We start from the raw sequence: 17,282 nt of genomic DNA on the forward strand, positions 1-17,282 counted from the left end.
AGATTAAGCCTGTTCTCATTTGTACAAGGTGATCTATGTATCATGGTCATAGCTGACCTTCACCCACAAGACCTTGCCATGAACATTGTCAACTTGAGAATAACTTCCATAGATACTACTTTAGCATCACAGGAAGAGTGCTCGCAAAACACAATTGCATAAACAGTTCTTCATAAAAATGTGTGTAATTGAAGCCATCAGCTTTTCCAGTCGATTAAATGATTTCTCAAAACTAGTTATCATGGCATACTACATTTATTATTCCAGAAAATTAGCTACTTGTACACAGAACTTTATCACAACTAGATAGAAGACAATGGAGGAGCACTTGAAGTTCTCAGAAAAGACAAGAGCTATTCAAACATTAAGTATACTATCTGATACAGTCCTCGTGGGACTGGGCCACATGGAGTGGATTAAACAGTGGAATGCTCCCACATATTAAAATCTTCCTGCATGTGCAAAGCTAACATGTCAAGTGAGACAATTGGCTTCAAATGCTTCTCCCTGTTGTGTGAGCTTTGCACGTGCATGGGAAGATTTTAACATGGGGAAGCATTCAAACACGCAATTCCTCATACACCTATGATGGTACTGAACCTATGTACTGTGATAAATCTTTGGATCAGTTCAATCTTCACAGATATTTTCTTAGCAAGTAGCAATGATAAAAAGCATAAACTATAGAGATGATGTCATGTTTTACCCTATCAACTATCTTCATGGATGCCTGCAAATCCTAACCTCATTAGTAGCTATGATGCCTCTTACCATTTGCTTCCAATTGAACTCAGGTGGAATGTAAATTGGTGAACTGACTCTGTGCTGTAATAAACATCATGCAGCTATTTAGTACTCTTTCCTTTAAAAAAATCCTCATGCCTGAATTTTGAAGACTATGATTAGAGACTTTATTTTATTTATTTATTTCTATACTGTCAAAGCTCTCTGGGCAGTTCACAGAAATTAAAACCACAAAGTGCAGCATAAGACAATATAAAATATGAAAGCTTAAAACTACTTCTCCAGGTACTGCAGGTTCCTTACCACAAAACCCAAGGAATTTAGAATACAATACTAACAAGTTAGTAAGAAAAGGTTCAACAGAATTATAATTAGATTCACTTTCAATGGGATTAAGAGTTCGTCACAAAGTATAACACTCTAGACATATGGTGGGGAGAAGACTCCCTCAGACTCACAGAAGGAACCTTTTTCTTTCACTTTATCAAAGTGTCTGCAGGAGACACTCATGCTCACCATCTAAAAGATCAAGCATTTAATAGAATCATAGAATAGTGGGATTGGAAGGGGCCTACAAGGCCCTCGAGTCCAACCCCCTGCTCAATGCAGGAATCCAGGTCAGAGCATCCCTGACAGATGGCTGTCCAGCCTCATCTTGAATGCCTCCAGTGTTGGAGAGCCCTCTACCTCCCTAGATAATTGGTTCCATTGTCATGTTGCTCTAAGTCAAGAAGTTTTTTCCTGATCTTCAGCCAGAATCTGGCTTCCTGTAACTTGAACCCATTATTCCATGTCCTGTACTCTGAGATGATCGAGAAGAGATCCTGGCCTTCCTCTCTGTGACAACCTTTCAAATACTTGAAGAGCGCTATCATATCTCCCCTCAGTCTTCTCTTCTCAGGTTCTTTAACTTGAGTTAAAGATATATCTCATATTTCCCCTCAGTCTTCTCTTCTCAAGTTCTTTAACTCAAGTTCTTTAAATTTCAATGTTCTCTCAAACAGAGGAAGGAGGACCAATAGCAGGAGCCGAGTTGCAAAATTCCCATGGCTAGGCATGGCAAAACAAAAACAAGTTATGAGAAACACTGTAGTTTGAGAGATTTTAAAATCACTGCAAGACAAACAAAAACAAGATACTGGTACTGAACAGGGAGGAGAATGGTTGTTTTAACTACACTGTTTTGAGCTTAAAAGGAGAAGTGTTTTTCTACTGAAAGGGGAATACAGGCCTCATTTAATTGACTAATAGTATCAGTGGTTATTGAACTAAACCACTAAGCACACTCAGGAGTTAGTTCATTAACCTCTTACATGGGTGTAACTTAGCGGGGGCTGAAAAGTCAATGGAGAGTACTCAAGTGTAAATGCACAGTGGCTCTCTCTGCAGCAGGAATCAGGTACACAGAAAAGCAATCCCCAAAACAGACTAGGAATACCAACTCTCTCTCTCTCTCTCTCTCTCTGCCTTACAAACATGGTCAAGAAGGTACCGGTATGGCTGAATACCAGAGTCAAAGCAGCTATAAAATGCAGTAAGGCTTATTTTTGAGAGAGGGATAAAATAGAGGACTGTATAGGTTCTGCAAAGTTACGTGGAAATTTGTAGTGCTATTCAAGAAAAAAGGTGAATTGATAGAAACATGCGAACAACAAACGCTTTAAATAATCATAAAGCTAGATGGAAAGGCAGCTAGAAAGAAGGAAATTGCAGGAGAACGCCGAAGTTCTGGAGCACTGCTCAGTACAAGGAGCCACTGTGGTCTGCTAAGGTATAGCACAAGACCAAAGAAAGGGGCTGCCTTACCTCTTGCACACAGGCTGCAATGTGGAAGTAATGGGAAGCCAGCACTTTGTTCATTCTAGAGAGACAGAAATCAAGTGAGAATATACAAAGAAAGCAAAGGAGAGCCAGCTTACCTGGTTGCGATCTCTCATTCCCATTGATGGCAACCAGAAACTAGAGAGAGAAGGCAGGAGAGATTAAGTTGGAAGAAGCATGAGAGAAGAGTTGGAAGAAATGAAGAAACAAGGAAAAATCAATGCACAAGGAAGAAAAGGAGATTAAACTTCCATGTAGAGCAGGTATGCTAAAGACACAGGGAATTAATCTACCTATCACTGGATTAGGGAAACTCAATCCAGTGAAGCACAATCAAGGGCATCCACGCTATCTTTAACAGCTAACAGGATAGGGAAAACACTACCACCATATTAAAAAGGGGAATTTCATTACACCCACCAACCCACATCTTTTTAGCAAAACGAACTGGTTACTACGTTGAGTATCGTGGCCCAGCAGCTTCGGTACTTTTAGTACCAAGATTCCTTTTAATAGTCTTTGCTGGGTCTTGGTGCATTTGGCAGTGCATATTACGAAAGAATGAGGAAGATTACTCAATTAATAGGGAGCAACGCAACAGCTATTATTCACAACAGTGGGAAGAGGGCAGGAAATGCAGAAGGGCAAATACATTATCCCTTCTTTATGTGGTGGCTCTCTAATAACCTGGAAGTATTCCCTTCCAGTAGTCCTGTAAGGTAAGAGACAAGTCTCATTCTATACTATGAGTCTTCCCCTCCCCAAATGTCTAGACCTTCGTCAGCAACACCCAGATGCTTACTCTTTTTGGCAGGAATCACCAATGATGTGGCTAATCCTCTCTGTGCCCAAAGCACTCATGATGGTCTCCTGAAACACAAAGTGACAGGGGGAAGACAGAGGCTAAAACTATACAAGATGGTGGCTGACCCATCTGTTTAAACCTGGGTCTTCTCCAACTGAGTATAAGTGAAAGGCTAATTTTAAGAGAAAAGGGGCACATAGGTGAAGGGAGCTGACCCCCCTCCCCCACAGCTTATTCCCTACAGTCTATTGCCTGAATTCCTTTTTCATCTAGTCAGGGCCAGATACTGAAGTAAGCCTGGCTGGGTGAAGACTCAGCTCCTCTCACCACATGCCCTCTTTTGCTCTTAAAATTGAGCTCCCTAACCCCACTTTATACATGACTGGGAAAGGCTCAAATTCAGACTAACAGGTCTGCCACCATTATGTGTAGTTTGAGCCTCAGCCACTCTCCACCGAAAACCAGGCAGCAGTGGCACACACGACACACTCTTAAGTTCATGTTCACATGGTGTAAAAAAAGCTCGTTAGCCTCTGGGCAATTAATCAAGGATTAATCAAGGAATGTGGCTCAAGCAGCCCTCCAAGGTTAACCTTCATGCCCATTGGAAGAAAACAGTTTATTCATGCTCCCTACAGTACACAGAATTCTCTCTCTTTGGTTCCTATGACAGAATTATTCAGAAGGGCCAAAATATTAGTGAATAGTCCACCCTACTTATAGTCATCAGTTCCAGTGTGGTCAAGAAGGCCTCAAACGCAAGATGGATGTTCACTCTAAATATTTATTGGAATGATCTAAGCACAGGCAATCCTACTCCTAGACAAACTCCAAATATTCACATGAACATTTGAAAATATAGGCTGCAATCCTGTAAGACTTACCTGGGAGTAAGCCCCATTGAACTCAATGAAGCTTACGTTTGAGTGGAGATGTACAGGATTGCACTGTTAATACATAATTTACCCCATAATTTACCCCTGCATAAATTATTCAGAAAGTGGGGAGGGTTTTATTCTTCCTTGCTTCATGTGGCATGAGTCTGAATCCAGAAGGCTGCCCCAGCAGATGTCTTAGTATAGCCTCTAATACTGAAGGTACTGTAAAGTCATCATGACTAGTAGCCACTGACAGCCTTATCCTCCATTAATTTGTCTGATCCCCTTTTAAATCTATCCAGGTGGCCATCACTACCTCTTGTGAATTCCATAGTTTGTGACTATGTACTATGTAGTGTGTGAAGTGGTATCTCCTTTCATCTGTTCTCTCTAACCATGATCCCACTGACAATTGTTCCCCCATCACACAACTATTAGTGTTCAAAAAAGAGTTTCAAATTGGCGCCAGCTATTAAATGAAGAAAAACCCCTGATGTTGTTTCTACTGATGTAGTGTCACATGTAATTTGACTCTTTGAGAAAATTCATTAAGAGGGTGGTGCACGTCTGTGTTGTTTTGCTCAAGATGCATATAAATGACAGTTCATGTCCTGCCTATGTTAACTGGGAACCCTTGACTCTCTGAAGTTAAATGGCGAAATCCCAAGTGAAAATTGCTTAAGTCTTTAATTGGTGGGTGCTGTTTATTTCTTTAAACTGCTGTGTTTTTAATGTGGTTATGTTTTAATGATGTACCATTGTGTCTATTTTAGTAGTGTTGGCCACTTACAGCACTATTTTTAGTAGAAAGGCAGGATATTAATTTATTATCTATGCATGCAAAAGACCCACTCAGGACTGGGTCCAAGTTTAAGAAGTGTGGTCACTCACCCAGGATCAGCCCTTGCATCTGCATAATAACCCCTAAACAATCATCTCAAGCAGTTTTCAGCCATTTCTAGTATAACCCTATGCTACTTTGGACAGTTTGTGAAAACCCAAGAGTTACCCAAAAGTTAGTCTTTCACATGAATAAGCCTTAAAAGAAAAGGTACATAAGACAGAGAGGCTAATGGTATGTTCCTATAAGACAAGACAACCTCTATAAATTCAGCTCAGTGTATTCTGGTGTATGTTGCTACATACACTCTCATGCTGGGTTCTATGCAGGATGTTGTTTGCCACACTGAACAAACTGCCATATGGAACCTGAGTGGGATCAGAATCTGATCATCAACAACGTAAGTGGGCTTGTGCCCAGGAACCCTGAACAGCATCACATGCAAGGTTTGTGCAGAAGCAGCAGGAGGGGTGAAATATGGGCTATTTGTTACAGCAGAGAAATTATTAACTTAAAATGCCATAATGTTTAAATTTACGGTTTATTACTGTGTAAATTACAAGCCGTACTTTGGGTAATTAGCAGCTTGCTGGCGGGGAGCTTTGAATGAAACTCATTATTTATTATTACAATTTAGAAGAGAAGGGGGGAAGGGGAACAGTGACCTCCACTGCAAATGACATAGATCCCTTTAAGGTGATGAAGATGAATCAAACAAGTAAATATTATTCTTCTAATTTTGGTTCATTAGAGGCACCTCCAAAAGCTTAGGCCCTAGGTCCTTACCAGTAGCTTGGCAGTCCCTGCCCAAGGCACTGTATTCATCATATCTGAAGCTGTATATCAACAGTCTTTAAGTCAGCAAGATAAGGAGAGAGAAGGGTTGTGAAGTATATTTCAGAGAGAGGGGCGGGGGGACAAGAAAGGAAGAAATAAAACCACTTTCATGTACGCATTACATCAGCCTGCTTAACTGGTGAAAAAGCCAGCGATCCTCCTAACATACAGGCTTCTTCTCTACAAGTAGAATTTGCTGCTCTCCTGCAATCCTTCAAGAGACGGCTAGGAAAATTTGGGTGAACACAAACGTCAAATAAATCAAGCTGCCAACTTCCACCCAAACAGGTATTCATTCTCCTTCAGGTCCACGTGAGCCAACTGTGTACAAGGATTACCTGCTCACAACAAATTTCTGCAGACTGCCCTTCCCCATCCGTTTCCTGCTTAATACTTGGAGAGCAGAGATTACAGAACACCAGCTTTACTATACAAAAGTATACCAAAGGTGGCAAAAAACTATTATGATGCACAATTCAGAAAACCAGAAGTCCTGCAGTCATACCCCCTCAACATTTAAATGCAACACAAGGGCTACACCGCTACACCAATTATGCCCTACATTTTCGTAAAACTTATCTCTTCCATCTTAACTGGTAACACTGCTTTTCTCATTGCAGAAAGTCCTTCTTTTCTCCTCTGCACCAACAGTCTTGCACCTCTCTGCAGCCTCTTCCATCCTACACTTGTATATTCAGCCAGTCTCCTTCCCTTAGCACCGTCTTACTCTTTTTTCCACTGAAGCTTATTACCCTTTCTAAAAAAAATTATCTTTACCATGACCAATTACAAACGTGAGTTTTTACATAAGCTAACACATGACACAAAGTTAGATCCATGGCCCACTTTCAGCAAGTATGTCTCTTGCAGTTTTGAACCAATCACCAGACAACAAATTACCATCTCTGAAAAGCAATACCTTGCTAACCAACCTCCTACGGCCCTTCCTGAGGCAGCGAGTAGCAACACTGGGAAGGCGGTTCAAGCGGGTATGAAATCCTGAAAAGAAAGAAGAGAACACTGAATACAGGAGAACACAAAAAAGACCACAAAACACAGTAAACTAGAACAAAGAACAAGAATCTACACAGCATTTTGATTTCGAGGTTTACCTATGATTTTCTGTGGAGCTTGGCCATATTTCTTATACCCTCTGGTATCCTTATACTGAGAGAACTGAAATATACTTAGTTAACATATATAGAGAAGTGGCCAAAGTCTTTGGGTAGCCACAAGACAAGAAGGCACTGTGGGTTACAGCACCCTCTTCTGACAAGAGGGTGCTGTAACCTATAGTGCTTTTTTATGTATGTTAGGCAAGTGGTATCCTTACACTGAAAGAATTGAAATACAGAAGTATTAACCAAGCTGCACAAGATAACCTAGCATAATTAAACATAGTCGGTATATTCCTCTGTAAATCAGCCCACATTTATCCACTACAAATTAGTATTTTCTTCTCAGATATACACGAAGTGGCCATGACATACCTTGCTTCTATATTACAATAAAATCCAAAGTCTCTTCAAACCCATTATTATGCACTCATCCATACAGATTCAGCGAGTTTCACACATCTATTAAGAAACCTTGACTTTTGAGCTATATCAGCTATCCCCCAAACATTGATAAGGACCCCACCTTTGGTAGCAGGCCGAGAGGGTAGAAGGAATGTTGGATCTGAGATTTTTTCAAGGCTGGAGTCCATTCGTTCCATGTCAGATTGACGGTCAGTTCCCCACTTGGGCAGGAGGTTGGGAACAGTAAATCCTGACACACATTCTCCCTCATAGAACCAATCACTCTGCTCATCATCACCTAAAAGAGAAACAAAAAGCTATTCAATGACCCCAAGATGTCCTACTGTGATTCCTCCTACACACTCAAAAGTCAGTATCATGTGAACACTAACAGTTGTCTCTTAGTGATAACATAGAAATAAGAGCATTCCCTTCAAGAATAAAATATTCCTAGCTGGATGCACCAAGCTTACTCATGTACCTAAGAAGCAGACATGATTTTCTCTTATATGTATTACATCATGTCTGAACATCATAGTTTCACTTCTCCAAGGTGAATTTGTCCTTTATGTTCGGGTGTACAAACACAACGTCTAATTGTTAAGTTATTGTCTACAGCAAGAAATATTTATAGAAACTGTGTTGCATCATGATGTAACTGTAATAGGCAGAGTGTGTGTGTGGGGGGAATCAACCTTTAAATGCCCTTAAATACTGTCCCATCTTTATAATGAAGGATTAATCTATTTAATACTGTGTTAGTGCCTTTTTCAGACAACATTTAATATTTTTCCCCTTCGTACAGGGATGCGCAACCTGTGGCCCCCCAAGATCTTTACTACGCTTTCCCAAGGATGCCCTGACCCCATCACCATCGCCAAATTCCCCACCGCCTGTACTTTCCACTCCCTCCTGCAGAGAGCCTCACAGAGATCACTCTTTTCCTGCCTCTGCTAGCCGCAAGGAAGAACCTCTCTGTATCAGGATCACTGGGTGAAGGGGTAGAGAGATAGCTCTCTACTCCCTCCACCACATCATGCAGATCACTGGAATGTGTGTGCATGCGTACAAGTGCAGCCCCCTACCCAGCATCACATGCAGCCCAGGGACCACAACAGTTGGGTATCCCTGCCTTAGTATATGGCATGGAATGGAAGTGGGGACACCCATGCTGTTGGGGAGATACCTGTACTCCTATCAATAATATTTTTAAAGCTACAAAATGACAAAGTAACATTGCACAGACTTCAAGGGAAGGGGTTTTTTTAATTGAAAAGCAAAATGTTCATGAAATGGTGAAGCACAGCGGCAAGGGATAAAGTATCCTTGCTGGTATTCACTATGGGGGGGGGGTAGGATTTTGTGAGCATTTGAGAGACAGAGGAAGGCCACTCAGCCTTTAAAGAACAGGGGTGGGGGGAGAAAATCCACACAGTACTCACACGCCAAAGGCTTATTAGTTGGGGGAAGAATCACAATCTCCTAGATGAACAATATTTCTCCTACATATACAATAGTCCTGAGACAATGCAATAGTGTGACAACAGAAACACTGCCTTGAAGGTAGGTATCTGCATCCCTTGCAACAGAAGAACAACTGCATGTTTACTGAGCAAAACCAAACACAAAAGTAGCAGAAATGGTCCAAAGTTTCCTCCTCAAAAGAGCTGTAGTCCTCATGTTGTCTCTCTACTCCTTGCCTAAATTTAGGACCTTGAGTAGTAATCTTTTCTACTGCACCCCAATACATAGGGCCATGCATATTGAGAGCACAGTGCTGACAATAGCCAGCCTTATTCTTCTAATATCCTGCATTTTCTCAGCATGTATGCTGCCAAATATTATTTATTTTTATTGGTTTATTTATAATATTTATATACCGTTCCATATCAAAAGATTTCAGAGTGGTGGACAGAAAAGATAAAAGAATAAAACACCATTTTAAAACAACTGAAACATTTTTAAAAGAAACAAGTTCTATTAAGACCGAATTTCAGCCTTCCTTGAGTGTGGCTGGTCACTCAAGGAAGGCTTCCCGAAATAACAATGTCTTCAGGAGGCACCAGAAGTAGCACAACGTTGGTGCTTGCCTGACCTCCCAAGGCAGGGAGTTCCACAGGAAGGGGACCACCGCACTCAAGGCTCTTTTCCTGGTGGACTCCAACCGAGCCATGAGTCCATGTGGAACCACCAGGAATATACCCTCTGATGACCTCAGTGATTAGGCAGGCTGGTAAGGAAGGCACTTTCTCAGGTATCCTGGCCCCAAATTGTTTAGGGCTTTGTACACTAGTTGTTGTTGTTCAGTCGTTCAGTCGTGTCCGACTCTTCATGACCCCATGGACCATAGCACGCCAGGCCTTCCTGTCCTGCGCTCTGTCCCGGAGCGTGCTCAAGTTCATATTCATTGCATCGGTGATGCTATCTAGCCATCTCATCCTCTGCCGTCCCCTTCTCCATTTGCCTTCAGTCTTTCCCAGCATCAGGGTCTTTTCCAGAGAGTTTTCCCTTCGCATTAGGTGGCCAAAATATTTCAGCTTCAGCTTCAGGATCTGTCCTTCCAATGAGCACTCAGGGTTGATTTCCTTTAGGATGGACTGATCTGACCTCCTTGCAGTCCAGGGGACTCGTAAGAGTCTTCTCCGGCACCACAGTTCGAAAGCATCAATTCTTCGGCACTCAGCCTTCCTTATAGTCCAGTTCTCACAGCCATGCATTACTACTGGGAAAACCATAGCTTTGATTAGACGGACCTTTGTCGGCAAGGTGATGTCTCTGCTTCTTACTATGCTGTCGAGGTTTGCATAGCCTTCCTCCGAAGGAGCAAGCGTCTTTTAATTTCATGGCTACAGTCACCGTCTGCGGTGATCTTGGAGCCCAAGAAAGTAAAATCTGTCACTGCTTCCATTTCTTCCCCTTCTATATGCCAGGAAGTGATAGGGCCAGATGCCATGATCTTCGTTTTTTTAATGTTGAGTTTCAAACCAGCTTTTGCACTCTCCTCTTTCACCCTCAACAAGAGGCTCTTGAGATCCTCTTCGCTTTCTGCCATTAGGGTGGTATCGTCTGCATATCGGAGGTTGTTGATAATTCTCCCAGCAATCTTAATTCCAACCTCTGATTCATCCAACCTGGCATTTCTCATGATGTACTCTGCATATAAGGTAAATAAGCAGGGTGACAATATGCAGCCTTGTCGTACTCCTTTCCCAATTTTGAACCACTCAGTTGTTCCATGTCTAGTACTTACTGTTGCTTCTTGACCCTCGTACAGGTTTCTCAGGAGACAGGTAAGGTGGTCTGGTACTCCCATCTCTTTCAGAATTTGCCACAATTTGTTGTGATCCACACAATCAAAGGCTTTAGCATAGTCAATGAAGCAGAAATAGACGTTTTTCTGGAATTCTCTTGCTTTCTCCATGATGCAGCGAATGTTGGCGATTTGATCCTCTGCCTCTTTGAAACCCAGCTTGTACTTCCGGTAGTTCTTGGTTCGCATACTGCTGAAGCCTAGCTTGTATGATTTTGAGCATCACCTTGCTGGCATGTGAAATGAGCGCAATTGTGCGGTAGTTTGAACACTCTTTGGCGTTGCCCTTCTTTGGAATTGGAATGTAAACTGACCTTTTCCAGTCTTGTGGCCACTGTTGAGTGTTCCAAATGTGTTGGCATATTGAGTGCAGCACTTTAACAGCATCATCTTTTAGGATTTTAAATAGCTCAGCTGGAATACTGTCAACTCCGCTAGCTTTGTTGTTACTAATGCTTCCTAAGGCCCACTTGACTTCACTCTCGAGGATGTCCAGCTCAAGTTCAGTGACCGCACTATCATGGCTATCAGAAAAGAAAATCCGATGTTGTAAAGAACAATATTGTTTAGGAACCTGGAATGTCAGATCAATGAATCAAGGTAAGCTGGAGGTGGTCAAACATGAGATGGCAAGATTGAACATCGACATCTTGGGAATCAGCGAATTAAAATGGACAGGCATGGGCGAATTTAATTCAGGTGACCATCATATCTACTACTGTGGGCAAGAATCCCTGAGAAGAAATGGAGTAGCACTCATAGTCAACAAAAGGGTGGGAAAAGCAGTACTGGGGTACAATCTTAAAAATGATAGAATGATCTCAGTACGAATCCAAGGCAAACCATTCAACATCACAGTAATTCAAGTCTATGCCCCAACCACTGAGGCCGAAGAAGCTGAGGGTGATAGGTTCTATCAAGACCTACAACACCTTCTAGAACTAACACCAAAAAAAGATGTCCTCTTCATCATAGGGGATTGGAATGCTAAAGTAGGAAGTAGGAAACAAGACCTGGAGCTGACTGTGGCTCAGACCATGAGCTGATTCTTGCAAAATTTCGGCTTAAATTGAAGAACGTAGGGAAAACCACTAAACCATTCAGGGATGACCTAAGTCATATCCCTTATGAATATACAGGGGAGGTGAGGAATAGATTTCAGGGATTAGACCTGATAGACAGAGTGCCTGAGGAACTATGGACGGAGGTCCGTAACATTGTTCAGGAGGCAGCAACGAAATCCATCCCAAAGAAAAAGAAATGCAAGAAAGCCAAGTGGCTGTCTGATGAGGCTTTACAAGTAGCTGAGGAAAGAAGGGAAGCGAAAAGCAAGGGAGATAGGGGAAGATATATCCAACTGATTGCAGAGTTCCAGAAAATAGCAAGGAGAGACAAGAAGGCCTTCTTAAATGAACAATGCAAAGAAATCGAGGAAAACAACAGAATGGGAAAGACTAGAGATCTCTTCAAGAAAACTGGAAATCTCAAGGGAACGTTTTGTGCAAAGACGGGCATGATAAAGGACAAAGAAGGCAGGGACCTAACAGAAGCAGATGAGATTAAGAAGAGGTGGCAAGAATACACAGAAGAACTATACAGGAAAGATCTTAATGTCCCTGATAGCCATGATAGTGCGGTCACTGAACTTGAGCCGGACATCCTCAAGAGTGAAGTCAAGTGGGCCTTAGGAAGCATTAGTCACCAGATTACATTATTACTTTGTTTATACCTTCCCTTACTAACAAGTACACCCTCTCAATCATGGTACAGGCCAGGTTTCTGATTTCAGCTGTCATCCTATTGGCCATCTTCCAGTCTATTGGTTTCTCTCCCAGTCACTCTGACTTCCTTCACCTTGGATTGGCTGGCCGCCGTTTGTTCCCTCCCCTTTACTCATGGTTTCTTTTCTGACTGTGCAGAGCATTTAGTTTCTCTCCCCTGTTCCTGCAATATCCAGCAAGGAAGCCTCTGCTGAATATTTTAATAGTGGTATGAGATTCAGTGTGGATTATATTGTAGTAGTGCTTACAGATTCAGTCTCTTGCATTTTTAGTAGTGTTTTTTATTCAATCTGCTCATTATTATTGTTGTGCTTTTTTAATCAAGTCTGGTGGATTCAACTTTCTTATGGAGCATTTCCGAGAAGCGTAAACCTACCTTAATGTGTTTCTAACAAATAGTGCCTATGACAAAATTACATCCCAGGCAACGCCGGGTATATCAGCTAGTTACATCATAAAAACCAAAAACTAGAAACACAATTAACAGCAACCAACCAATTAAAAAACCTTTCATCATCAGTCCAGCATTTATGTCAAAGGCCTGCCTGAATAAAAACATATTTCTCTGCTGTTGGAAGGACAAGAGAGGGGACCAACCTAACCTCCCTTGCCAGGGAATTCCAGAGCCTGGGAGCAGCCACTGAGAAGGTCCTCTCTCGCATCCTCACCAAACATGCCTGATGGCAGTGGGACCAAGAAAAGGGCCTTCCCAGTGGCCACTCCCAGACTCTGGATTTACATGAAGTGGAGGATTTCAACCACGAGCAAGAGTTCTTACCTAAATTATATTTTGTATGCATAAAATAAAAGGAAGACAAAATCATTTCAAAGTCTCTATATGTTGTTTGCCATCTCTTAGATCAGGGATGGGGAACTTGTGGCCCTCCAAATGTTGTTGGACTGCAACTTCCATCAGCCCTAGCCAGCATAACAAATAGTGAGTACTGATGGGACCTGCAGTCCAACATCATCTGGAGGACCACATGTTCCCCATCCTTGTCTTAGATGGACATAGACAATTTTCCACTATGGCTAAACAAGTTTAAGCCACTCTTCCACCATTAGATGGACATGATTGCACCACTTCTTTGCAATTAATATTGCTTCTGCAGTTGTTGTTGTTGTTCAGTTCTACACTAAATCATAATGTTTATATCAAAGCACACTCAGCAATATAGCTCAAATAGCAGATCAAATATATAACAATATCCCCAGGTTTTATGACATCAGAAAACTCAAAAAGGAAAATAAGCAGAACAATGTATTTAACTGTAATCATCAGGACCCAAAGTGCCACAGATGTTGGTCTGCTTGTGGATGGAGGTTTTTCAGCTCCTTCCTTCCAGTCGCAACCCCGCATCACACAAATCCAGAGACTTCATGGAGCAACACCCGGTAAGGGATGAGGGGCTGCCACTACAAGAAAACCACACATCCAGGTGTCCAAAAGCATTTTCTAGTCACACATGGGGGGAAGGGCAAGGAGGGGCAATATCTCATAATCACTCAGTAAAAAAAGTGATTTGTTCAAGTTATGGATTTCCAACTGATTTTTCAACCCATTACAACCATTCTTGTTCTCAATGAAAATGTTGCAAGATCATACAGCACTTTTTAAATTTGCCCCTGAGATCATCCTAAGCCAAGATTTTTAAAAAGCCATTTGAGGGTTATGTGCAAAATCTGTCTCTTATAGAAAAGGAACATACATCACAATCCTAAATACCTTTGCTTAGAAAAAAAACCCAGTTATCTCAATGAAGCTTATTTCCAAGGAATTGACTTAGGACTAGACTTTAATAGATCTATATTGGCCATTAAGGGTTTTCAGGGAGCACAAGAAGCTGCTGGAAGAGGGGGAAAATCAGTTAAAATTGCCTCCTCTCCTGTCCTGCCAGTAGGATCAAAAGTCATGGCCAGAAGGCAAGTTCTGGATCCAATACCATTGCAGATACTGGATTTCCTAAGCCACAGATTTTAGTAGATCACAAAATATTAAGTTTCAAAGTACCCAAACAGCCTCATGTTTCATCCCTTTAATCTTTTAACCTCATTAATTTTTCCCTTGAATTCTATATATTTAATGTTTCAGTTCTTCCATTTAAAAAAGAATAAATGGACCTTCACTACCACTACCCTCCCTTTTTTTTTTTCTTTTTCGCATCAGTAACCATTGATCCCCCTTCATGGATCACTGCCTTGTTGTGGCGAAGGGGCTTGCGTAACTCAGTGAAGCCATAAGCTATGCTGTGCAGGGCCACCCAAGACGGACAGGTCATGGTGGAGAGTTCTGACAAAATGTGGTCCACTGGAGAACGAAATGGCAACCCACTCCAGTATTCTTGCCAAGAAAACCACATGGAACGTATCACAAGGCTAAAAGATATGACGCCGGAAGATGAGCCCCTCAGGTCGGAAGGTGTCCAATATACTACTGGGGAAGAGCAGAGGGTATTTCCAAGTAGCGCCAGAAAGAGTGAAGTGGCTGGGCCAAGGCCGAAAGGACACTCAGCTGTGGATGTGTCTGGTGGTGAAAAGAAAATCCGATGCTGTAAAGAATAATATTGTTTAGGAACCTGGAATGTCAGATCAATGAATCAAGGTAAGCTGGAGGTGGTCAAATATGAGATGGCAAGATTGAGCATCGACATCTTGGGAATCAGCGAACTAAAATGGACAGGCATGAGCGAATTTAATTCAGGTGACCATCATATCTACTATTGTGGGCAAGAATCCCTGAGAAGAAATGGAGTAGCACTCATAGTCAATAAAAGGGTGGGAAAAGCAGTACTGGGGTACAATCTGAAAAATGATAGAATGATCTCAGTACGAATCCAAGGCAAACCATTCAACATCACAGTAATTCAAGTCTATGCCCCAACCACTGAGGCCGAAGAAGCTGAGGTTGATCGGTTCTATGAAGACCTACAACACCTTCTAGAACTAACACCAAAAAAAGATGTCCTCTTCATCATAGGGGATTGGAATGCTAAAGTAGGAAGTCAAGAAATCACCAGGATAACAGGCAGGCATGGCCTTGGTGTACAAAATGAAGCAGGACAAAAGCTAATAGAGTTTTGCCAAGAGAACACACTGATCATAGCAAACACACTTTTCCAAAAGCACAAGAGGCGACTCTACACATGGACATCACCAGATGGTCAATATCGAAATCAGATTGATTATGTCCTTTGCAGCCAAAGATGGAGAAGCTCCATACAGTCAGTAAAAACAAGACCTGGAGCTGACTGTGGCTCAGATCATGAGCTGATTCTTGCAAAATTTTGGCTTAAATTGGAGAACGTAGGGAAAACCACTAAACCACTCAGATATGACCTAAATCATATGAATATACAGGGGAGGTGAGGAATAGATTTCAGGGATTAGACCTGATAGACAGAGTGCCTGAGGAACTATGGACGGAGGTCCGTCACATTGTTCAGGAGGCAGCAACGAAATCCATCCCAAAGAAAAAGAAATGCAAGAAAGCCAAGTGGCTGTCTGATGAGGCTTTACAAGGAGCTGAGGAAAGAAGGGAAGCGAAAAGCAAGGGAGAAAGGGGAAGATATATCCAACTGAATGCAGAGTTCCAGAGAATTGCAAGGAGAGACAAGAAGGCCTTCTTAAATGAACAATGCAAAGAAATCGAGGAAAACAACAGAATGGGAAAGACTAGAGATCTCTTCAAGAAAACTGGAAATCTCAAGGGAACGTTTTGTGCAAAGACGGGCATGATAAAGGACAAAGAAGGCAGGGACCTAACAGAAGCAGAGGATATTAAGAAGAGGTGGGAAGAATACACAGAAGAACTATACAGGAAAGATCTTCATGTCCTTGATAGCCATGATAGTGCCATCACTGAACTTGAGCCGGACATCCTTGAGAGTGAAGTCAAGTGGGCCTTAGGAAGCATTAGTAACAACAAAGCTAGCGGAGATGACAGTATTCCAGCTGAGCTATTTAAAATCCTAAAAGATGATGCTGTTAAAGCGTTGCATTCAATATGCCAACAAATTTGGAACACTCAACAATGGCCGCAAGACTGGAAAAGGTCAGTTTACATTCCAATTCCAAAGATGGGCAACGCCAAAGAGTGTTCAAACTACCACACACTTGCGCTCATTTCACATGCCAGCAAGGTGATGCTCAAAATCATACAAGCTAGGCTTCAGCAGTATGCGAACCGAGAACTACCGGAAGTACAAGCTGGGTTTCGAAGAGGCAGAGGAACTAGAGATCAAATCGCCAACATTCGCTGCATCATGGAGAAAGCAAGAGAATTCCAGAAAAACGTCTATTTCTGCTTCATTGACTATGCTAAAGCCTTTGATTGTGTGGATCACAACAGACTGTGGCAAATTCTTAAAGTGATGGGAGTACCAGACCACCTTACCTGTCTCCTGAGAAACCTGTACGAGGGTCAAGAAGCAACAGTAAGAACCAGACATGGAACAACCAAGTGGTTCAAAATTGGGAAAGGAGTACGACAAGGCTGCATATTGTCACCCTGCTTATTTAACTTATATGCAGAGTACATCATGAGAAATGCCGGGTTGGATGAATCAGAGGTTGGAATTAAGATTGCTGGGAGAATTATCAACAACCTCCGATATGCAGACGATACCACCCTAATGGCAGAAAGCAAAGAGGATCTCAAGAGCCTCTTGTTGAGGGTGAAAGAGGAGAGTGCAAAAGCTGGTTTGAAACTCAACATTAAAAAAATGAAGATCATGGCATCTGGCCCT

General features: G+C 42.0%; 1 protein-coding gene across 9 annotated transcripts in view; it reads right to left on the reverse strand.

Moving 5' to 3' along the window:
- The window catches only part of GPATCH2L (G-patch domain containing 2 like), a 48,470-nt gene that overhangs the window by 18,893 nt on the left and 12,295 nt on the right, over positions 1-17,282 (reverse strand). For 3 of the 9 annotated variants that reach the window (XM_084841826.1, XM_084841840.1, XM_084841832.1), the window contains 4 exons: positions 7,568-7,744; positions 6,846-6,925; positions 3,368-3,435; positions 2,551-2,605 (listed from right to left, as the gene is read on the reverse strand). In XM_084841826.1, coding sequence (XP_084697952.1) covers positions 2,551-2,605; positions 3,368-3,435; positions 6,846-6,925; positions 7,568-7,744 — 380 coding nt within the window. Of the gene's footprint in view, positions 1-2,550; positions 2,606-2,663; positions 2,704-3,367; positions 3,436-6,845; positions 6,926-7,567; positions 7,745-17,282 lie in introns of all 9 variants that reach the window. The other 6 variants (XM_084841846.1, XM_084841863.1, XM_084841870.1 and 3 more) reach the window with 3 other exon arrangements.

Source organism: Heloderma suspectum, chromosome 1 (assembly GCF_057233095.1).
Source record: "Heloderma suspectum isolate Gila_16-S chromosome 1, 16-S_ref, whole genome shotgun sequence".
In the NCBI taxonomy this organism is placed as follows: Eukaryota; Metazoa; Chordata; class Lepidosauria; order Squamata; family Helodermatidae; genus Heloderma; species Heloderma suspectum.